This window comes from Coniophora puteana (assembly GCF_000271625.1).
Source record: "Coniophora puteana RWD-64-598 SS2 unplaced genomic scaffold CONPUscaffold_17, whole genome shotgun sequence".
In the NCBI taxonomy this organism is placed as follows: domain Eukaryota; kingdom Fungi; phylum Basidiomycota; class Agaricomycetes; order Boletales; family Coniophoraceae; genus Coniophora; species Coniophora puteana.
In genome coordinates this window covers 291,718-315,414 of record NW_006913069.1, presented here as the reverse complement: position 1 = coordinate 315,414, position 23,697 = coordinate 291,718, and the positions used below count along the sequence as shown (strand labels likewise).

General features: G+C 58.4%; 4 protein-coding genes across 4 annotated transcripts; all 4 read left to right on the top strand.

Annotated features, from left to right (window-relative positions):
* Nucleotides 1-89: 89 nt before the first annotated feature.
* Nucleotides 90-6,458, top strand: CONPUDRAFT_169562 (uncharacterized protein). Its single transcript, XM_007776385.1, has 8 exons — nt 90-147; nt 206-601; nt 652-791; nt 846-1,811; nt 1,864-2,101; nt 2,157-5,306; nt 5,468-5,645; nt 5,792-6,458. Exons 1-8 carry the CDS (start codon nt 131-133, stop codon nt 6,419-6,421), a joined length of 5,715 nt encoding a protein of 1,904 aa, XP_007774575.1. The 5' UTR covers nt 90-130; the 3' UTR covers nt 6,422-6,458.
* Nucleotides 6,459-6,704: 246 nt separating this feature from the next.
* On the top strand, nt 6,705-10,892 carry CONPUDRAFT_140130 (uncharacterized protein). The gene is made up of 7 exons (XM_007776384.1): nt 6,705-6,988; nt 7,041-7,172; nt 7,229-7,307; nt 7,368-8,147; nt 8,213-8,440; nt 8,505-8,882; nt 9,049-10,892. The coding sequence occupies exons 1-7, from the start codon at nt 6,894-6,896 to the stop codon at nt 9,982-9,984; spliced, it is 2,628 nt and encodes an 875-aa protein (XP_007774574.1). The 5' UTR covers nt 6,705-6,893; the 3' UTR covers nt 9,985-10,892.
* A 268-nt stretch (nt 10,893-11,160) lies between these two features.
* Nucleotides 11,161-12,731, top strand: CONPUDRAFT_169560 (uncharacterized protein; the record flags this gene model as incomplete). Its single annotated transcript, XM_007776383.1, has 2 exons — nt 11,161-11,263; nt 12,060-12,731. 2 exons carry the CDS (start codon nt 11,161-11,163, stop codon nt 12,431-12,433), a joined length of 477 nt encoding a protein of 158 aa, XP_007774573.1. The 3' UTR covers nt 12,434-12,731.
* Nucleotides 12,732-22,256: 9,525 nt separating this feature from the next.
* CONPUDRAFT_19731 (uncharacterized protein) lies at nt 22,257-22,499 on the top strand (the record flags this gene model as incomplete). Its single annotated transcript, XM_007776245.1, has 1 exon — nt 22,257-22,499. A coding segment is annotated over one exon (243 nt), but the record flags the coding sequence as incomplete, so codon positions are not given.
* Between the last annotated feature and the right edge of the window lie 1,198 nt (nt 22,500-23,697).

Genomic DNA, 23,697 nt, shown 5'->3' with positions numbered 1-23,697 from the left:
CCAGTTTCGGCCCGTAAAATGACATAAGGGTCACGTGGCCAATGAATCCCATATTCCGGTCGCAGCTGCCCCAAGACGTGCGCGTGTTGGGTTGAGTCGTGCACTCCCTTCATCTCCTCCTCATCCTCTAATGTCAGACGGAACTCGGTATGTTTCTCAGATGAGTGAAAAACAGTGCTTGTGTGCTCACGGCGACCACGCACAGGCTACGTCAGTCATGGTACAGTGCTTTAGGCGAGGCTGAAGCGAGCTTCAAGCAGCTCCTCGCTTCCCACTCATCCCCAGACTGGAAACGAATATCGTTATCAGGAGACACGACCGCTCCGTCCAAGGGGAAAGCAAGAGCGGGCGCCACCCCGGAACTGGCGGACGTTGTAGTCCACCGCAAGGCTACTAAATCCGGGGACGGCATATACCGCCTTGTTCTCGATGTTCAAAACATCGACGAGCCCGTTTCACTCGACGCATGGAAGGCCGTCCTGAGCACACCGGAGACGCGGCAAGAATGGGACCCGGCGGTGGAGAGAGCGCAGCTCGTGGAAATGTTTGATCATAGGACACGGGTGGCCAAGACTAGCTTTACGCTTGGGTGGCCTGCAAAGTGTGTTCTCCTGTCCATGTCTCTTTTATTTTTCTTTAACGTTCACTCAGTCCCCGCGATGCTGTAACAATATCCCGCCTGTACCAGGACTCGTCCACCGTCATCGACATCTCGACCTCATTACCACGTTCCCCTGACGAGCCCCGGTACCTCCGCCCTTCTCCCCCTTACGTCAGATCAGACGTTGCACGTAAGTCCCCCAAGATCCGTCATTTCCATTTCCAGAACTTACACCCCTCCATAGTCTTTGCGTGGTGCGTACAGCTCATCCAGCCCTCCATGCCGCAGTCGCCCCAGCCCGCAGAGGCCCTGCGCAAGAAACTCTCTACGGCCCCTCGCATACGAATTACCTGCTTTTGGCAGCACGACCTCCGATCGATGTGGAACATCTCCACCAACGCCTCGGTATGCCAGCAGCTCAGCACGATGATGCTCGGCCTCTACAAGACCGTCAAGACGCGCGGCGCGCGCATACCGATGCTGACCGGCTACGGCTACGGCATCAGCATCGAGCGCATCCGCTTCCAGCTGGATCGGCAGGCGCTTACGCTCGACTACACCGTCCACCCCGAGGACGAGGAACACGGCGCGCACGCGGCAGAGGATAATGGGGGCGTCAGCGAGCTGGATGTGATCAAGGAGCACCGGAGGCTGACACGGTCGATCGAGTGCTTTTTACCGCCAAAGGAGGGCTGGGACGTGCAGATCACGACGAAAGCGTCCTCAGAGAAGGTCGAGACGCTCCCTTGGACGCTCGACGCGACGCAAAAGCGCTCCGTGTCCAACAAGTCCACCAACGAGCCCATCGTCTTTAAACTCGCGCATTCGCCGCTGCCCGACGACACCTCCATCCTCAAAGTCCATTGCGTCATCGAGCTCTCGGGCCCGTCGAGCGGCATCCGTCTGAACGGGATTCCGAAGGCCATACAGGGGATCGAGGAGCGCGATCCGTCGGCGTTTATGATCTCGCAGGGGCCGCTCCAGGACGTCTCCGAGTCGAGTTTCCAGACGGATCCCTCCGTCACGTCGTCGCAGAGCGCTGGCTCTGTAAAGTCGAATGAGTCTACTGCCTCTGTGGCGCGCCCGCAGATCGCACGCACGCTCAGCGAGCGGTCGGCTGCTGCTGAGAAGTCGATATTGACCCGCGTGAGGCGGAGCTATATCTACTTTTCGTCGCTTTTGCAAGAGCCGGAAGCGAAGTGGAAGTCAAGTGAGCTTTCCGTATACTTCGACGTCCGTTTTCTCTGACCAAATGCGTGTAGCTACGGACGCTCGTGGTGTTTCTGTCACTCAGCTGGACTCCATTGACCCCACGCTCGTGGTGTACAGAGCAGAAGCCACCTTCGTCGGCGTTGGGCTGTGGGATCTGTTTGGCGCTCTGATGACTCCGGGCGCCCGAGTGTTCTGGGACAAGCAGCACGAAGACGCCACGTTACTGGAAGACGTTAATGAGCTTACGCAACTATGGCATTTCCGGACGAAGCCTGCTTGGCCTGTCAAGTACGTTCTCCCGCACCGTGCTGACTTCTTGTCACTTAACGTTTCATTTCAACAGTGGACGCGACGCTGTACTCTTACGAACCGTCTACAAATCCCCCACGACCATTCACGTTTTCGCCTTCTCCGCCGACGACCCATACCTCTTCCCCAACATCCCGCAAGCCGACCCCAACGTCATCCGGACGCAAGTCGACCTGCAGGGCTGGGCGATCGAGGCGCTCTCGCCGAGCACGACGCAGCTCACGCTGCTCGAGCAGTCCGACCCCAAGGGCTGGTCGAACAAGGCGTCGATCCCGCAGCAGATGGTCAACGCCGTCGCGGGCGTGGGCGAGTACACGATCAAGTGCGGCGGGCCGCCCGTCGTCACGCGGCTCGAGGGCGCCAAGGCGACCGAGGTGCGGTACGACCACGAGCGGGGGATGCTCCGCGTGGAGTACGAGAAGGCGGACAGCCGCAGGATCCCGAATCCGCCGGTGTCGTTGCCATTGGCGGCAGCGGGGCCGGCCGACGCTGAGAGGACGCCGGCGCTGTCGTCGTCGTCGGCCCAGACGATCGAGTGCGAGCTCCGCTGCGATCTCGACACGTGGGCGGCGGCGCTGGACATCGTCGCGGACCCGCCGCCGCAGAACGTGACGTGTCTGCGGCGGCACCGGCTCTCTGCCGGCGGCGGGGGGCTGTGGCTGAGTCTGACGCACGACGCGATGTTCGCGACCGACGAGCGGCTGCAGATTATCGTGCGGCGGGGCCCGTCGGTGTCGGGGAAGGACAAGGGCACGGTGATGGTCAACGGGGCGAAGGTCGCGGTGGACGTCGAGGAGATCGCGGAGCAGGAGATCAAGGCGCTCACGAAGCAGAAGCGCATCAAGCCGGTGCGGGTGCCGCTCGATCAGCCGCCGGTGGTCAATGCCGTGCGGAGGCGCAAGGCGGAGTGGGGCGTGGACAGCGCGGAGGCGACGCCGAGGAGCAGTTCGCCGGTGCAGGAGCTGCCCAAGTCGCCTGTGGGCGCGTCGTCGCCTGCGGGGTCGCCGGCGTTGTCGTCGTCGCCTTCGTCGGGGTGGCTGTTGTCGGCGCCGCGGTTCTCGAGTCCGCTGACGAGTTTTTGGACGTCGGCGGTGGAGTCGGCGGCTGCGAGCACGCAGCAGGCTATGGCTGCGATTTCTCCGGCGGTGGGCGTCAGCCTCGGTGAAGGAACCGAAGTGGATTCGTCGCGGACGCCCATGCAGCACGCGGTGAACGCTTTGCACGCCGTGCACGCGCTCCAATCCGACCCAAACCCCGAAGGATGGACGCCCGTGAGCGACAAGGGCATCGCGGTGCAGCGCAAAGTTGTACCCAACATCTCGTCTTTAATTCCAGTGCACCGGGGGGAGAAAGTGATCGAGGGCGTCGCCGCGGAGGAGGTCGCGGCGGTCGTGACAGCGTACGACTGCCGGCGGCAGTGGGACGACCGGTTCGACAGCGCGAGCGTGCTCGAGGCAGTCGACGCCAAGTGCCACGCCGCATTCGTGGTCTCCAAAGGCGGCTTCCCATTCCGCGACCGCGGGTTCTATCTCGCGTCGCTCGTCGCACGCGCCCGGCTCCCGCCCGCGAGCATCAACACGCCCACAGGGGACGACAGCGGGCCCACGGCCGACGCCGGCTCGGGTCTGGTGGGCGCTGCCGCGCGCACGGTGACGATCTGCGTGGCGACGTCGTTCAGCGCGGCGTCGGCGGGGCGGTTCGCGGCGGAGAAGTACAACGCGTACGGGCTGCCGATCGGGCGCGTGTTCGTGGACGCGTGGGTGCTCGAGACGCTGGACCCGTACACGAAGGAGAACTATATGATCCCGTCGACGCGGTGCACGCGCGTGGTCGCTGTCGACTATGCGGGCTCGATTCCGGCTGCGGTGAACATGATGATCAACGGGACGCTCGCGTCGCGCTCTGTGCTTGCGCTCGAGGCGTACATGAAGGGCGCGGGATTTGCGCCGAGCCCGCTCACGCGGCTGCCTGCGCCGGGGCTGGTGCTTGCGGAAGCGAAGGACGCGGCGCCGGACAGTCAGGCGTGGAAGTTCAGGAGGAGGGACGACAGCAGGGTGCTTATTGCGAGTCAGTTCACGCCCGAGGATAGGGTGTACACGAGCTCGCTGCTGATCACTACGGGCGGGCTCTCTCCGGCGTCGTTGCCGTCGATCTCGGCAGCACCGTCGACGTCAAAAGTCGAAGAGAATACGGCGAAGCTCAATTCTGGCGCCAGCGTCATCGCGGCGACGCCTTCCTCACCCCCAAATGGCAACGGCAGCGCTGGCGTCATACCGTCTGACGTCCGGCCCGATCGGACTGAGATGCCGTCTCCATCCCCGACGGCGTCTGTCTTTTCTGCCTCCGCGTCGAGCAACAACAACAACAGCTCCACCTTGGATCGGCGGCGCGCCGCCTCGGTATCACAAACAACAGGGGGGCACACGAGGGCTGCGACGCTATCGGGCTCTCCGAGCTCGGTTATCACGCCACCGCCGCCGCCTTCGCTGTCAACGTCGGTGCCCCGCGCGGGCACGCTGTCGGTGGGCCGGAGCGCGGGGGAGAGGCTGCGCACGAGCTCGTCGGCGTTTACGCTCAAGGGCGAGGTGAAGCAGCCGTTGGACTTGGTTGTAGCGGAAATCGTGGTGGACTGTAAGCTCTATCCCGAGGGGTACGAGGCGCAGGTGTATTCGCGTCCGCGGGGATCCGGTCCTCATTCTACCTCTGGTTCTGGTTCTGGTTCTGGTTCTGGTTCTGGTTCAAGTACGCGACGTTGTCACCATGTCGCGCTGCAGCGCCCCAAGGACCTGCTGCACGTGCTCCCGCTCACGTACGCGGTGTACACTGTCCCCGCGTCGCCGCTGCACTCGTCGGGACTGAGCGCGGACGCGGACGACCGCGCGCCGCGGCATCTGCTGAGGCTGGGCTTGCCGACGGCGCAGTTCCAGGTGTCGACGGTGCAGGATCCGCTGACGGGCGAGACGCGCGGTGCGCCGCCGCGGCCGGCGTGGCTCGTCGATCTGCAGGAGAAGGGGTTCATCGTGGACGTGCGGATTAAGCCGGCTGTCGCGGCGCGGCGCGGGGCGTATGTTGTGACGGTGGACGGGGAGAGTGTGCAGGTTGTGGCGGAGAAGGAGGCGCTGACGACGCTGGGGAGGGACGAGTTGCAGGATGACAAGGTGGCGAGGATGGCGGTGCTGACGAGGTGGGTGCAACGTTTTTTTTTCTTGGCTTGGCTTGGTTTGGCTGGCTGGGGTGGAGCGGGGGACAGGGTGTGGGTGGCGTTTTGTTATTGGCGCGCGCTAATTGGGCTTTGGACGACGACTTCTGGGGGTGGTGCTGATTGCTGATGCTGCCTCGTTGCAGGATGAATGGCCCGGCGGACGCGTTTCCCGAGGAGCTGAAGACGCCTGTTGGGCTGGCTGAGCATCTGCTCGATGCGAGTGCGGTGGTTCCCGTCAGCGATGCCGCGGACGCTGAAGCGAAGACGAGCGAGGGTGGAACATCCGCTTCCGAAGAGGGGCAGAACGGATCTATAGACCCGGTACGTCGCAGCGATCGCATCGCAGTGCGTTATCGGGAAAACGTGGATAGATGGCTGACACGCGATTATGCTCCGCACCGGTCCTTGCAAACCTTGTTCAATTTCGTTCTGTGGCACGTTCCGGTTGCGCGCTGTGCGTTATGCAGGACGTGCCCGAGAATGGGCTAGCGGCCACGACTCGGAGTGGGGGCCATGCTGCGCCAGCGTCATCGGCTGGGTCTTCTGTTGGGGGCCTGCTGGGGTTCTTGAACGCGTATCCCAACCCGCTCACACGTTGGGCGTCTGGGTCTTCTTCTTCTGGGGCCGCGAAGCCAGTCGGTGCCAACGGTAATGGTGGCGATGGCAGCGGTGGCGGTGGACGTGCCGGCCGGACGTCGGAGGCGAATGGTCGGCGTGGCAAGGACGGGAGGAGAGCGTCGTCACGGGCTGGTACGGGCGAGCGGGGCAAAGGCAAATCGGGTGGCAAGAGCAGTGCTGGTGGTGGGGGGGTCGGCAGCGCGACTGCGGCTGCGACGGCCACGCTGAGTTCTGCGGCGGCGGGGCTGGGGGAGGCGCGGTTCTCGCTGTGGATGGTGATGATGACTGCACTGATCGCGTTTTTGATCGGGTCGCTGTTGCGGTCGCTGCTCTCGCCGGCGGACTTTATCTACGTGGTGTCGGACCTGGCGGAGGCGGAGGAGATGGAGGCGGGGTGGCGGGAGATCAAGCGGCTTGTGGAGGTGAAGTATATGGTGGGCGGGTGGGATTTCCAGATTGCGGCAGTTCGCCGACATTAGTTTATGACATAGAGGATTTGGACATGATATTTTATTTTACAGCTAGGTAGAGTGTAATGTAGTGTTGTTGATTGTTTATTGATTGTGTGGGAGTTGTCGGGGTCACTTGTCGACTTTCCCATCCGCCTTGTGCCTCTCGTTCGGCAGCCAACAGCTATCTTCCTCTCCACGTCCATCCACCCATCCACAACATCCACCCCCTCCCACAACAACATCTGCCTATTAGCTCGTCGTCGAGGACAGCAGCGGACAGGTCGAGTGCTGCGTTGACAAGGGCTGCTTGACTGGCCCGAGGACGCTCCTTCTGGGCGCTTAGTCGGCCGTTTACAGTTATTATATCTCCCACACCGCCCGCTTCTGCCACCCCAACTCTATTTCTCTTCCCGAGCACCGCGATTCTCTCCCTCCTCCTCCCCCCTCCCACATCCCTCCCAGCTGACTCCCCGACTCCCCGACGCTCCCGAGAACACCCATGGCGTCGGTCATCCCAGGATCGTCGTCATCCGTCCCGCCACAGCAGGACCATGACACAGCTATCCTCCCCGTATCATGGGAGGGTGACAGCATGCAAGTCCCTCCCCCCTCCTTCATCCGTCCCGCTCACCCATTCCCTCGACAGGTTTAATCTCTATATCTTCGACTACTGTACCAAACGCGGCTTCACCAAGACAGCCCGCGAGCTCTTCCAGGAGGCGAAACTGTCGTCGGACTCGGTTCCGCCCATCAACGCAAGGCAAGGTTTGCTCTTCGAGTGCGTCATACCCCCTTCTATCCCCTTCCCGTCGCTGCTTCTCACTTGCTGTCCAGATGGTGGACAGTCTTCTGGGCACTTTTCACAGCAAAGAGCAGCGGAACAGGAACAGACGACGCAATGGTGTACACCCAGGTGCGTACCCTCCCTAATCTCCGTCCCCATGTCATGGCCCTCATGCTTCATGAGCACCAGAACAGCCAGAACGCCGCACGCACGGGCAACCCCCGATTCCCCCAGAGTCGTCCCCAGTTCCCCCCAGCAGGCCCCAACGGCATTCCGAGGCCCCCAGGATCGATGGCTCTCAACGGCATGCCCAACGGCGTAGGACCCAACGTCGGTGACCCCGGTAGCCGACCCCCAGGAGGTCCACAAGGAGGACCCATGTTCAACCCGACAGGTCCCTCGGGCATGCAGCAGCCGAACGGCATGCAGATGCCATCGGGGGGCGGCCCGCCAGGAGGCCTAGGAGGCCCGCCACAGAACTTCGCCAACATCATGCCCGGCCAGCAGCGCCCAGGTGGACCCCCACGCGGTATGCCCGGGTCTGTCGGCGGCGGTCCACCATACCAGTCCCCGACGATGGCCAACTCCCCGCAGACGGCAGGGACCCCAGGACACCCCTCGGCGCCGATGGGCAACCTCGGCCACCCGTCACCGCATATGCAGCCCATGACTCGTCCCGGTGTTGGAGGTGGGATGATGCCGCCTAACTCGACGCTCGGGGGCAACGCGCCAGCGCAGACACCGCCATTTTCCCAGCTCGGTCATTCTCCGAGCCGACCGGGCACGCCTGGTCAGGGTGGCGGGATGATGCACCCGAGCCCCTCGATGGCGAACCGCCCTGGTCCTCCTGGGCCGATGAACGAGGCCATGCTTTCGGCTGAAATTTCGCGTTTTCCGCCCCCCGAGGTAGCCATGGTTAAGGCGGATCTCGGGTATGCGACGCGTCAGGAACTGACCTTTGAGGAAAAGGTGCGTTGAGAAATTTGGAATGCTCTCGTAGTTTTGGAGGGAGTGTTTACGTTGCTTTTTTGTAGCAACGTCTGTATGCGCTCGTTAAGCAGCGCTTGGCGATGCGCACGGGCGGCAAGCCTGGCATGCCGGGTGGTATGCCGGGTCCTGCTGGCCCGTCGAACCCGAATCAGCAGATGCAGTCCATGCACATGCAGGGACAGAACCACCAGGGGCCACATCCGCTTCAGCATGGGCAGTTGCAAGCGCAGCAGCGAGGAGGCAAGCGTAGCAGCACATCGCCAGGAGAAGAGGTACGCTGTTCATCAGAGATTAGACTCGAAGATGAAACTGATTGAATGCGGGTTCTCGTTTTAGCATAACGGGCCTAACACTGATGGATCACCGCCCGCGAACAAACGAGCACGCCGCAATTCCGGAGAACAGCAGCAGCAACAGCAACAGCAGCAGCCCGGCTCTGGGACACCGTACCCCCAGCACCTGCAGCCCGGTCAGCCTGGTGGGCCACCGGGTCCAGGCCCGCATGGTGGTCCGCAAGGGATGCCCAACGGTATGATGCGGCATGGTCCTGGGCCGATGGGCGGCCAGCCGATGAACTTTGGCGGTCCTCCTCAGGGTCCGCCGGGGCAGGGGATGAACAGTATGGGCGGGATGGGGCAGGGGATGGGGGGGATGAGTCCGGCGATGCATGGGCAGCGGATTATGCCGGGGCAGGGTGGGCCGCAGGGGCAGCCGGTGAGTGGTTTTTCTTCTTGGTTCTTCTTGTTTTTCTCGACATTTTCATTTCATCGCCTCTTTTTCGCCATTTCCATCCCCACTTCCTTCCCACTTCCATCCCCACCTCCTCCCGTCGGCGGAGTGTGATGACGACGACGTGCTGATGATATTGTTGAACTTGCAGCCGCAGCAGCACGGCGTGTACCATGCGCAGATGGCCAACATGCACAAGGGGCCGGTGCAGAGTATGATGGGCAACATGGGCCCCAACAGACCCGGAGGAGGGCCGAACTCGGCGCCCGCGGACATGGCGCAGTTTAACGGTGTCGGTGTTGGCGTTGGAGGCGGTCAGCCTGGTGGACCTGGTGGCGGACCGGGGCAGAACATGTTCCCGCCTGGAGGAGGACTGCAGAACCCGCGGGTGGCTGCTAATAAGGGCATGGGCAATATGATGCCGCCGCCGCCGTCGCCGCGTATGGGTGGGCCGCCGGGAAAGGATGGGAATAAGGATATGAAGCCTGGTGGGGGTGGGGGACCGCAGGGCGCGCCGGAGGGGTCGCCGAGGAATCCGCCGATGGCTGGGCATGGGCAGGGGCCGCCCGGGGGACCGGGGGGACCGCAGGGGCAACAGGGGCAGGGGCAGCAAGGGCAGGGAGGACCAGGGCAGCAAGGGCAGGGGGGGACGGCGCCGCCGACGCCGAGCGGGACTGCGTCGAGTATGACGAATCCGTCGCCGTCGCCTGCGATGGCGCATAATAATGTGCCGCAGGGCGGGCCTGGTGGTCCTCCTGGCGGCGGAGGTCCTGGTGGTCCTGGGCCGCAGGGTCAACCGGGTGGACCGCAAGGTGGGCCTCAGCAGCAGCAGCAGCAGCAGCAGGGAGGCGGGATGAACGGTCAGCCAGGGCCACCGGGGCAGCAGCAACAGGGGCAGGGGCAGCAGCAGCAGCAGCAAGCCCCGATAGACCTGTTCGACACGAACATGATGACGCAGATGGCAAGCTCGCTTGACAATTTCCCGGACATGTTTATGCCTGGGCAGGATGGGCAGATCGATTTCGAGCGAGATTTCGCGGACTGGTTCAATATGCCTGGGGCGACGGATATGCCATCGTCGTCGTGAGCTGTGCGCGTTGTGTGTTTTCGGCTTCGTCCTCTGCTCCCTGCTCCCGCTCGCTATGAATTTTTCAGTTATCTCATCCCGGTTCGACGGTGCTATGTCTCGTCACGTTGCTCTGCTCTTACACCCCCTTCTTGTCTGGCGCCTTCTCCCGCTCGCTCCCCGTCGTCTCGGTTTCCCGCTCTCAAGCTCTGTCCTCACTCGATCGGTTGAACTCTGTATTATCATCAGGCCATACCTAATTTCCTCCTCGCCTCGGCTCGTGTTTCGCGTTTTCTTCTGTCTTTTTTCCTCCTTTTCTTTTCTCCCGTCTCATTTGTCGCTGTCTATCTCGTCATTATTTATCAACCTTTTTTTCTTCTTCCTCAAAATTTGCTGCTTGTCAGCTTATCAGCCCCCCTTGCCTACTTTTTCTTTCTTTCTTTCTTTTCTTTGTCGGTATCGCACCATTGCACCATCGTACGCACTCCGTTTTGATCGTTCCGGTTTGAATGATGATGGGGATGAGGATGAGGATGAGGATGAGGATGAGTATTTGGAGGCAGGTTCAGTTAGCCGGCGGTCCTCCTTGTCACTGCGCGTGCCCGCTTCTTCTACGTTACATGTTTTTGTTGCGTGTATATCCGTTCAACTTTTGTTTTCCGTATCGCTGTTGCGCATTATTGTTCGCGGTCGCGTTTCGTGTATGCTCGGCGGCGGGATGCAGAGGACTTGGAACTTGAAAGTGTGGGGTTGAACTTTGCCGTGTTGTGCCGTGGGCAATGGGACGTGGACTGTGCAAATGGTATCATGCTGCGATTGGTACAGTACATAAATATTCCTTTCTTTTTTCCTACGTACAGAATTTCATACTTGTGCTGTTGGTTTGTTTGTTTGTTTGTTGCCGTGCGTGTATAAGTACCGTATAATCTCTCGTTGCATTCTTTCTTTCTCTTTTTGTCGTCTCGTGGCGATGCCCTGCGGTGTGAGTCTGAGTGTGAGTCGCTGAGGAATTCGTGAGTAAACTAAATTTCTCATCTGTAAGAGTGCTCACCGTTCCACGGGTACTGGGGCTCAACAGCAGACATCTGTGAATAGTTATCGAAAGGAAGGTGGTAAAAGTGAGGGAGGAAATAGGCCGGCCCGAGTCTGCCGACACGCCGGATCTGGAGTGTGGACCTGGCTTGCCACTAAACGACTATGTCCTCCCGCACTCGTGCTGCAGATCCCACAGCAGACCTTGTCTCCGAGCTCTCTAGCATTTCAATTGAAGACACCTCGGATCTTCCAGGTGACGCACTCGGTCCGTCGTATGCCTGATGAGATCCTCGACAACATCTTCGTCCACTGTCTCCCCCGCGAACCGAACTGGGACGTCGGCGCAGCATCGCTCCTGTTCCGATTCGTCTGAAAACGATGGAGGGAGGTCGCTGATCATTCCACCCATCTATGGCGACACTTCCACCTCATCGTCTAGCGGCCGGGGGGAGATGGCGACGTACAGCAGTACATTGACATGCTCGACTTCCGGTTCAAGCCCTATCGCACCTTTCCCGCTGTTCCTCACCGCACACCCTGTCAGCTAAGTAGACGAGTGGGGGAAATCTGTCCATTCATCCGTTCATGATCGAATATGCTCTCATTACATTGATCGGCTGAAGAGTCTCGTCGTCTGAACAGGACATTGAACGGTGGTTCGACGTAACCAAGTGGGCAGAGGCTGTCGGCTGCCTTGAGCGCATATGCTTAGAGCGGAGGCGGATCACGCATCGTTCTCCAACTGTTGTCTTGGACTTGCGCTCTCGCCCCGTTTCGTCACTGCACATCAAAACTTTCCCCTTTGGTGGCCCTTTTGGCACGATGAAGCAGTTCGCAGAGTTGATGTTGTACGTCCCCTGGTCGAGTTTGCGAGAGCTGTTACTCACCGCGTGGGTAAACGCAATGATTCCTATATCATGTTCCTCCAGGAGGTCAAAGAACTGCAGAACCTAAGGACTCTGAGTCTTGACATTCGTATGACGATTACTGGAGCATCGTTGCACACCCCCACCCTGCCCTCGGTGACCTTGAGACAAGTCGAGGATTCAAGTTTTGTATAGGTATCTCAACTCCCGAGAGCGTCGCGATGATCAACGCGTTCAGGCTTCCATCACTGAAGCGTCTCATGATTCACCGAGCTCGATACAATCCCTCCTACACACAGACAGAGCTGTTCCAGCTCGACAGCTTCCTCGGCGGAAGCAACTCGCTCACCACTCTGCAGCTCAGCGATCAAGCCATCGGTTTAAACGGGCTTCTTCGTGCCACGAACCCCGTCACAAGCCTCGCGTTTAACATGTCCTCTCGCTATCTCGAGGTGCTGCGCAGACTTGTATACGACCCGAAGGCCCGCAGCGCTTCCCCACTCTACCCCGCCCTTCGGACGTTGAAGATCACGGGGATAGCAGATTCAGAGCTTTCACTTCTTTGCTGAGTAATTGAATCGCGTCGTGCATCGCCAGGACAGGACTGCGTGCCTGAACAGGATTCTGACTGCTCTTTCAGTATCTATGGGGTATGGGACGGTGATTCCGAGGTTTGCTGTACTGTCATTCTTGACTCCTCAGGCATTGCTCCTCCGAAGCTTCGCGCTCCTAATTGCGCTGTTGATTGACTCGTATAAACTGTGCTATCTGATGCTCGTGGAAATTACGGGAACTTTGTTGGTCCTTGACACCAACATGCGTACATGTGTACATCTCACTTTGTTATTAGCTGAGGGCATGCTTCTCTTAATATTATCTTCGGTCTTTTTTAACCCTTTTGTTCCATGATTGACCAACGCCTCATAGTCCTCACGTTCAGTGCCCGCTCGGTTTCAGGCCAAAGCGTCGGAGTACTGATAACAAATCAAGATAGATGTATGTACGGAGGCAACTGGCAGAGCGCTCGCAAAATGTAAGTACTTCTCGAGCTACTGAAAAACTTACTTCCAGGTCTAGCAAAAAGGGTATAAAAGTTCGCCATGCTGCTTTGGTGTTCTCTGATTGGGTAGTGAACGGAACCTTATCCCTGGTTGTAATCCACGCTTTGGAGCCCCATGCATCTAAAATGGGACAGTGACTATCGTCCCATTCTTGTATACATAGTGCTCCACGACGGGTTTATCCTCTGATGCCGCGCCGCTTCCACCATGCAACAATCCTCAGCCCTTGAACCCGTTCCATTTAGCTCCCTCCTGTCCCCTCCCATCTACCATGGATTTAAGCTATTGGGTTTCATGGACACGTCCTTGATGTGTGAATTCTTGCAGAGTATCAAACCCACAATCAGGCTTTCGGCAACGGGACAGACGTGGGACCCATAGGCGCCCACAATTCAGTAAAATGAATACGGGCTCAGTGTGGACGATGACGCGTAGTCCACTGTATTGCTTTGGGAAAATGGTCACGGCTGAAAAGAAGTTTGTGAAAGAAGTTCACGTTCCGAAGGCCGCGCTACAGCAGTTTGGCTACAAGAACCTACGTACTTCAACGGGCTGACGGGGTTTGGACCTGACCACTGGTATTTCCCCTGCATGCTCCTCTCCTGAAGGCTTTCGTCATTATCTCCTGTGATTCGACGCCTTGTCAAGCTCAGTAAAAGCGCGATGATCCAAACGTTGTCGGAATCCATGCCGCCGTCGGTATCGGATGTCCCAATAATATTCTCGGAGCATTTGTTGACACGGAAGTGCGTTGGTTATTCAGTCATATTCTAACTTTCTCTTCCTCAGCTCACTTGCTCTTGCGCGCACAGCCTTGCAAGTACGGCTGGGCTCACGATCATCGTTTATGACTACGTTCTTACCCTTGATCAAGAGGTGAGTACTCTCCGCTGCTTCCGCATCCTGCCAGTGCCTACTTCTTGTTTCGCTGACTCAGTAACGTTCCTATACGCAACACGTAATTCGGGTTTGTGGTCCCGCCGTCGCATCATCTCTGTCCTCTTCTGGGCTTATTCAACTCAATTGAACCCTGTCATCACACGGCGACATGTCTTATTACGTCGACCGTTGCTACAAACCATTTTGGGGTACATTGATATCAGGTCCGCCGGCGGTCCGATACCAATCCTCGCATATGCTGATCTCCAGCTCGAACCTCAATCTTTTGAAGGTGCAGTATATCTGGAAGGCGAAGTGGACGCTAGTCAAGGCTCTGTACCTATTCACTAGGTACGGAAACCTCGCAATACAGACATTCTTCTGTATGGAGCAGACGGGAATCTTCTACTCGGGACCGGATACTAAGGTTCGCTATCGCTCTTGCTTGCGAGACTGAGGCTGAAGCATTGCGTACGGAGTATAGTTTTGTTATGGATACAGCATTGTCGTCGTTTCGTCCGTCTTTTTCACCACCGAGAGCGTGCACAGTGAGTGGAATATCCGCTGTGAGCTGTTCTTGAGTTACCCATCTAGAGCCTCTGCAGTTCTAGTGCTATTGCGGTCCTGGGCTCTGTGGGGTTGCAATCGCACGGTTGTCGTCGCTTTGCTGGTCCTCTACTTGGGCTACGCTGCTTGGGCCCTATCTGGCGTTGCTCATTCAGGCAACAACGTGCCTTGTGAGTATCACTTTACACTGATTTCTTGTTTGTACGATATCTTTCGTTGACTGAGTTCGCCATTTGCTCTGACAGTGGTGATATACCCAAGGGGTGCTCGGGATCAGTATCTCGTATATAGGGTCTAGGGGGGGGGGGTATACCTGGGTGGTCTTAGGAAATACGCTGGCTGAGCTCGGGTACGATCAGAAAGTGCACGTGGCTAGCCAAAAGTGGAAGTTCAACCCCTATCTAGAGCTCCACAGCGTTGTAGCGAGTACAAAGTCCATATTGGGGCCGAGTGGCCCAGCCTCTGCTTGGCCGCTGGCCGTCTGCGTACCGCATGGTCACTTACGCTTACTCTCCCTTTCCGGCGAACGCCGGAAAGCGATTATCTACTCATATATAAGACATGCATGTACCTACGAGAACGGCAGTGTTCTCCCTCTTGAATTGACTTCAATTGGCTGGTTATTCGACCTTGTGAACCTCTAGTGTGCCGCTCTACCTAGTCCAGTACTACGGTGAATCGTCACATATTTTTTAACCACCAAGACTCAACAAGCTAAGTTTTAAAAAATCTCTTGTCCGCTGAGCTCGACGGCCTGATCACCCGTCAGCACCCCGGACTTGAATCCACGAGAAACCCTCACATTTCTCATCTCTCTACTATGGCCAACAACACGCGTTACAACCTCAGGAGTCGTGGTCGCGCTCGCGTGTCTTCGGCTCCTCCCACTCCGAGCAGGGACGGCGTCATCTCAGAGCCGCTCACCTCGCTCCCAGCGACGCCTCCTACCGGTCGTCTTCATGACGAGCTGGCGAGGGCGCTGGCCAGGGAATCCTCCGAGCTTCTAGCTCGTCGAGGACCTGGATCTGATTCGCTGGCGGTCGAAGCGTTAGCTCCCGCGTTCATCAGCGACGGCGAGGACGGTTCTCGCGCGCAGAGCGCGCTGGAGGACGCCTCTGCCCATGATTCCGGATCCGACCGGGAAGACGGTCGGCCGATGACTGCGTTATCGCAGGGGGAGCAAACCCGAGGCCGCACCGGGGCTAGGGCGATGCAACCCGGTGGTAATACCTTGGCGGATGCGCTGTCATCCAGCCAACGCCATGCGGTCAGCCTCGCTGTCGGGCGACTGACCAGCACGCAACGCCGTCGGATTGGTAAGAGATCCGAAGCAGTGCCTGGCGGATACACGTCGGACGATGACGTGTCGGATCGCGACCGCGCGGATGAGCGCGAGGATTCTCCGCTACCCGCAGGCCCTTCCCAGAACAAAGGGAAGGGTGTGGACCCTCGAAACTGGGGCGCTCTCGAAGTGCCACAGGAGGACTTAGACGTTGACGCTCAGCGCGCGGCATTGGAGAGCATAGCGGCGGCCAAGCGCGCCAGCATGCAACCTAGTGTAGAATCCGATAATGAGGATGATGACCTACCTGCACTTCAGCCCGATCCCAATGAGTCCGACGATGAATCCAATGAAGGTGATATTCATCACTACTACACTCCGCACACGGCGCAGGAACGAATCAGCGCCATGACGGGTGCGCTTAGGAACCGACTAGCGCATCTAAAGGAGATACAAGCGAAGCAGACGCCGGCCGACAAGAAGCAGTCACGCGCTGCAGCAGCCACGCCGGCGACGTCGGTTAGCCAAAGGATCGCCCCTCGTGCAGATGTGAACGACATCAAACCGCTGAAGGCGGCTGTCCGTAAAACTAAAAAGACACCTGCCCCTAGAGTGAGGATAGACGATTTCCCGGAGCCATCGCAAGAACTGGCTGGGAACGACCCGATCCGTCGTCTCATTGAGGACACGGTCGGCAGCGTGAAGCGTCATCATCGACGCGCTGAAAAGCAGCGACTTAAGGCAGCCAAAAACACTCCAGGCCCAACAACGCCTGCCATGAGCGCCGTGTCGCAGCTGAACCCAAAGAGCTACCTGGGTAAGGCGTTCCGAAACCTCAGCGCCGCCGAGAAAACACGGAGCACAGGCGGCATATCATCACTTGTGTCATCCGTGTCCGCGAATGGGGGTGGACGAGGCCCACCCAGCAATAGCTCGTCCTCGACGAGTGACTCATCATCGTCGAGTGACTCGTCCTCCTCGTCAGACGGCGAATCGCCCGAACACTCGGACACTTCGTCATCGTCATCAGATGATCCTGACTATTCCCCATCGTGGTCGTCCTCGTCCTCGGATGGAGGTCGGCGACGTAAGGGCAGCAAGCGTAAAGGGCGTTCGCGCAAAGCGCATAAACAGGCCCAGAAGCGCCGTCGTCGCGATAAGAAAAAGACCGAAGCCAGTACGAGCTCACGCACCCTAATCAAACCCATTCCGCCGGATGACTATGACGGCCGGATGGATATGATGGCATACCATCGTTTCATGACCGAAAGCACGGAGTATGTGACGGATGGCCGAGTACCTACCCACCGTCAGGTTTCCATAGTTGGACGCTATCTGGAAGGGAAAGCTAGGGAGTTCTACGCCAACCGAGTAGCCATTGAACCCTACAAGTGGACACTCACCAGGTTCTTCTCTGAGCTATTTAACTTCTGTTTTCTGGTGGACTTCAAGCTTCAGGTCCGTGATGAGCTACGAAAGTTCCATCAACGAGGATTACCCGTGAAGGATGTAATCTATAAACTCACGGGCTTATGGAACGTGGTCGGCGAGACCGACGAACGAACCAAAGTACTTAAGTTATGGTCCTGCCTCAATAAAGAGCTCCAGGAAGGTCTCTGGCTGGATCACCTCAACCCGGAAACTTCAACGCTCGATGAAGTTGCAGAAGCAGCCGAGGTCATTGAGATATCCCGAAGCGTACGGGCGTCGCAACAGCGCAGCGACGCGAGGATCGCGTCGACGAGCAACGAGGCGCCGGAGCAGTCGTCCAAGCACCGACGTCGAGAGCGCCGCCGACACAAGAAGTCGTTGAATGACGGCGCTGACCGCAACAGCGAACGCCGCAACAATGAACGTCGCAACGGCGACGGAAGCCAACGGCGCGATGGGCCGTCAGGGCGACACAACCGCACTGACCGTTCCGGCCGCTTCTCTAATAAAAGGGATTATAAGTCGAAGCCCAACCGTGCTGGTGGCGACCGTCCAGCGCAGCCGAGCGGCAGTGGTTGCTGGCTGTGCGGAAAGGACGGGCACCTGCAACGAAACTGCCCGGGAGCGTCCAAGTTCCAATCTAGTAAACCTGGCAAACCGCCAGGCGTTAGCAGCAACGCGCTGACAATGGACTATGGGGACCCGGACGTGGTACGCACGCTGGTTGAGGACCCGGTTCGCGGGAACGGCGGCAGCGTGGAGTCGATGTTTGTAGCGACTATCCCGCTGCCAGACAATAGCACGACCGAGCGCTTGGAATTCGCGGATCCGCTCGTCACGCGCGCGGTCGAAATACTTACTGGCAGAGCATACCCTGGAGATTACATAAATGATCCTGAGACATACGCACGGGATCGATTTGAACTCATACCTATGGATGATGACTATCATGAATACTTTGTTCTTGATCGTTGTCATTCAGAGGTGAACTATTGGGACTCACCGATGGTGGGCCGGGACTTCCTGCTAGACCCTACATTCCAAGTTGATCGATGGTACTGGCGGACCCTGGCTAGAAGACAAGGTGTCCCCAAGAAAACAATCAAAAAGCGAATTAGACGACTCACCCGACGCCAGTCGTGGATCTGCATGGGCGATATCACGCCACGCTTCATTGAGGAATACTTAATGGCATTGATCCAGATGGGACCTGACGCGGTTGAGTATCGGGGGCCGCCCCGATTCAGTGTGGAATACGAACCGGTACAGTGGACGTACACCATCCACGATGAACGTCTCAACTTCACAGTCGAGTTGGGCGACGACTTAGTTCGGCGACCCCAATTCAATCTGCTCAACTGGTATAAGAAGCGTCTCCGATGCTCGACAGAAGAGCTGCTTACCAGAATGTTTGAGTCCCGTGATACTGAGACCGACACTCTGCGGCTGCTTGATCGTGATGCGCTATCGCCCAAGGATGCTGCATTGGAGGACGTTGCGCGTCTTATCCACACCAGTAACCCCGTGATTAACTACATATCGGACGTGGACTATGACTTTGTCACCGAAATCAACAATGTTGCGGTGGAACCGGGTGTGTACCCTGGTCTCGAGCGCAGTGCATCGCGCCCGAAGGATTTTCGGCGGCATATTCCCAGCCCGATTGTCGTGGTGGTGCACATCGACGGCTTACCTGCTCGTGCACTGGTTGACTCTGGGTCGCTAGCAGACTTCATGTCACTAGCGTTTGCCGATCAATTAAAGCGAAAGAAGGATGAGTTGGAGAAACCACTCACCGTGCAATTAGCTGCGCATGGATCGCGCACGAAGGTTAACTATAGCGTGACCGCGTGCATTGAGTACCAAGGCACGAAGTACGACCGCCGATTTGACATCATGAATCTGCAAAATTACGACTTGATTTTGGGAACGCCTTTCCTATATCAACACAAAATGACACTTGCATTTAACGAATCTAAGGTCATAATGGGAAGCCGACAACCCTTACCAATGCGGGGCCCGGGTGTGGCTGTCGTCGAGTCGAAGGCCATGAGCCTTGTGAAAGAGAAAATTGAGAAGGCTCGAGCATACTTGATGAAGCTTGCCGCCCCACTCTGCGCGAAAGCCGACTCCACGTCGCTGCCGCCGCTGCGGGCGATCAATCATCAGATTCCTTTGATTGACGAAAATAAGATATACCCGTGGCGACGTGCTCGTTGTCCCGAAGCGTTGCTGCCGCAGTGGAACGAGCGAAAACAGCAGTACTTGAAATCCGGCCGCTGGAAAATGTCGACGGCGCGGAACACCTGCCCGGTGATGGTAATTCCGAAACCTGGCGCCAAGAACGACGACGGCGTCCCACGCGCGCGAATCGTGTACGACCTTCGCCCTCGCAACGCGAACTGCGAAAAATTATCGTCACCGATGCCGGACATGGAGGGCATACTCCGACGAGTAGCCCGACACAAGTACCGCAGCATCATCGACGGTCAGGACGCTTATGAGCAAATTCGTATCGTCCCCGAGCACGTCGAGCGTAGCGCGGTAACGACGCCCGATGGCAACATGGTGAGCCTGGTGGTGCAGCAGGGCGACTGCAACGCGCCGGCTACCTACCAGGCCTTGATGAATCACATTTTCAGTGATTTTCTTGGCGTCTTCATGGATGTGTACCTGGACGACATGATCATATACTCGGACGACCTGGACGAACACGTTACTCACTGCGAAAAGGTGCTGAAAGTTCTCGAGGAACAACAGCTATACCTGTCGGAACGCAAGCTTCAGTTTCTTTGTGATGAAGTGAAGATACTGGGCCGCATCGTGAACGATGAAGGGATCCAAATGGACCCAGTGAAGGTCGACCGAATTCTCAACTGGAAGGTGCCCGTGAGCCGTACGTTATGCAAAGGGTTCATCGGGTCAGTTGGTTTCCTCGCCGATGATATCTTCATGGTGCGAAAGCCTCTCGGCGTCCTCGAAGACGTCGCTGCAGAGGGCAAGCCGTTCTTCTGGACGCAGACAGCCGATCGTGCTTTCCGCGAAGTCAAGGAATACGTCGCGCGCTGCCGACCGCATGCTCGAGCGCCGTTGGACTATAACAAGGGCGCTCCGCGCGTCTGGCTCATGACCGACGGGTGCCTCACAGGTATTGGTGGCGCCGTTGCCCAAGGCGAGGACTGGCGAACTGCGAAAGTCACCGCGTTCTTTTCGGCCAAGCTGACGACGGCGCAGCGCAACTACCCCGTGCACGAGCAGGAGTTGCTCGTGGGCGTCGAGTCCATGTGGCGTTTCCGCGACATACTGCAAGGCGTTCACTTTACCTGGGTGACGGACCACAAGTCCCTGATCCACTTAAAGAACCAGCGCGATCTCTCCGGCCGCCAGGCTCGGTGGTGGGAGAAATTGGGGATGTTCGATTTTGATATTGAATATATTCCGGGCGAGGAGAACGTCCTCCCCGACGCTCTATCGCGAATGTACGAGTTCGACGCGCCCGGCACCGTACGCGCGCCGACGGAATACGTCCAGTTCCCCACCGAGGATCACCTCCGTGTGACGGAGCTCGAGGAGCGCGTGATCAGCGCGCCGGTCACAGTCGGCGTCGAAGCGACCGCAGGCGTGCTGCGACGAAGCGTCCGCATCGCCGACGGCGCGAAGAAGGTTGACGGGCCCGGCACTACGCCCACGCGTGCTGCGTCGTCTTCCCGTGCGACGAGCGCGAAGTCGACGACGCCGCAACCGGCGGCCTCAGGAAGTCGGGCCGGCGGACAAACACGCCGCGCCCCGATAACCGTGGCTGAGCCTGCCGACTCCTCGCCGCTGGCGTCGCTCCCTCCGATGGAATCCGCGCGCGACTTTGCAAAGCGCATGAAGAAAAAGCTAGTCCTCCGCGGTCCTAAGGACACGCGGGAGGGGGGGGAATGGTCCAATGGGACCACTGAACCTGCAGAAACGAGCAATCAGATCAATGAGGAACAGGAACCAGACTCACCGCCCGCCGTTCCCTTGGGATACCCTGAGTACAATGGCCTCCTCGACAAGATTCGGGGCCGCTACAGCGACGATCGTGACTTGAAACACGTCGCCGATACTCCTGGACAATTCCGTAACTTTGAAGTCGAAGATGGATTAGTACGGATTCGCATGCGCGATAGGACAGTGATGTGCGTACCTGATGTCATGGAGGGCACACGCCGCTTGCGTGAGGTCATCATCGACCAAGCGCACTCCCTCCTAGCGCACTTAGGTCCTGCGAAGACGCTGACATATATGCGCGAGCACTTCTGGTGGAAAAGTATAGTCAAAGATGTGCACAGATTCTGCGACTCATGCCAGACTTGCCAGAAGAGCAAGGCACCGAATCACAAGCCGTACGGGCTGCTCAACCCGTTGCCCGTGCCTTCTCGTCCATGGGACGCGATCGGTATTGACTTTGTCGGACCCTTGCCTGTTTCGAAGAACCGAGATGGCGAGTTCGACTCGATCACCACCGTAATAGACCTGCTCACCGGGATGGTGCATCTCGTGCCAAGCAAGACAACTTACACTGCGAAGGACCTGGCTGAGTTAGTGTTCGCGGAAGTATACAAGCATCACGGACTGCCGAAAGCAATCATCAGCGATCGTGACGTCTTGTTCAATAGCCAGTTCTGGACGCACCTGAACGTGCTGCTCGGTATTGACCAGAAGATGTCCAGCGCGTACCACCCTGAGACAGACGGGTCGACCGAACGAGCCAACCGCACGATTGGGCAGATGCTACGATCGTGCATCAGTCCGACGCAACGCGACTGGGTGAAACGCTTACCTGCAATAGAGTTCGCGATCAATCTCGCGCGCTCGCAAACGACGGGCTATTCCCCGTTCTTCCTGAACACGGGTCGAATGCCCAGGACCCTAGTCTGGAACCCTCCCGCGGAAAGCGAGTACCCGGGAGTACGGGTATACGCCCAGCGTATGAAGGCCGCCATTATGGCCGCCCACGACGCGATCTTGACGGCGCGCGTGAAACAGACGCGAGCAGCCAACTCCCGACGACAGGAGTGTCCGTTCGCGAAGAATGACCTGATCTACATCTCGACCAAGAATCTAAGTCTACCGAAGGGCACTGCGAGGAAGCTCGTACCTAAGTTCATTGGCCCTTATCGGATTATCGATGACTTCCGCAATAACTCGTTCCGGGTGGAACTGCCAGCGCGTCTACGACAGCGAGGGGTTCACAATGTCTTCCATGCTTCGTTGTTGAGGATTCATGTCCCGAATGACGACCGGTTGTTCCCCGGGCGTCTTGACCATCAGGTCGCAGAGTTCGAGGTGCCAGGAACCGAGTGGGCAATTGACCGAATTCTTGGACATCAAGGCACGCGCACCGAAGCGATGTTCGAAGTCATGTGGACATCCGGGGACATAACCTGGATGAGGCATGATGAGCTCGATAAACAGGAAGCTTTAAAGGATTACCTTGACGTGTTAGGCGTCGACAGCATATCGGATCTGCGAGAAGGCGCGGCACGACCGCCGTCCGATGATCCGCAAATATATGCTGGTCTTGTCCATATGGACGCCGACACAGATATAAGAGAGACGAGGATGAGGAAGTGGTCGAGATCAGCACTCGCACTTCTGTGGCAGCTAATCTTACTCACTTGGAACGTCGCTGCCGCATCCCTCATCCTACTCCTCCCGAAAATGGCCCCTTCTGGTGGTCGACCTCGCCGACGCTGTCTGTTTACCATGGGCAACGACGGCTTTGTATACCTGGAACACAAGGGTCAGCTCTTGTCGTACTCCATCGAGCAAGTACGTGCGATCCACGAACACGATCATGCCATACGCAAGCACCTCGACAACGACGAGCCAGCAGGCTACCAGATCGCCGCGTACGAGCACAACAGGAGTGGCGGCGCCACTCAGCTGATCCGGCGCGATGACGATGGTCGTCCGATCTTGACGAACCTGCGTCGTGCCCCGAAACTCGAAGACCTACTCGGCGACCACGCGCAGCTCGTATGCTCGCTCCAGGCTAAGGGCTACGCAGTGCTGCCGCCCGAAGAATATGCAAGGATGACAGGGGTCACCTTGCATTTGTTGGATGGGAAGGTGAGGGCGGAACAAAGGGTTAATAGTCGGAGGGGTGGTGGTGGGATGCCGATGGTGCTACCGCCTGTTGGAAGGATTAACGTCAGTAACTCGCGACCGCTCGGGCAATCGGGACGTGGTGGATCGTACCACAGATCGCCGGCGCCCCCGCCGCCGCGCCATCGTTCCCCTCGCTCTCGGTCGCCTCGTCACAACAGCCAACCCTATCACTCGTCCACTCGCCACCGGTCTCCCGTCAACACCTCGTATCGCCATGAACGCTCTCCTGGTCCCTCCGCTCGCGGACGTTCTCGTCGCGGACAATCGCCCGGTTCCATTTCTCGTAGCCGATCTCGCGAACGCTCTCGTTCTTCGTCTCGCGGAGCGCGCCAGCGCGACTATCATGACAGGTCAGCAAAGGGTTCCAACTTCAAGGACAAGCACATACCGGAAAGGACTCACAGGGCGCGGAGCGCATCTCGCTCCCCCCGCGCCGACGTCCGACGGTCCGGACGTCGCGACTCGCCCGTGG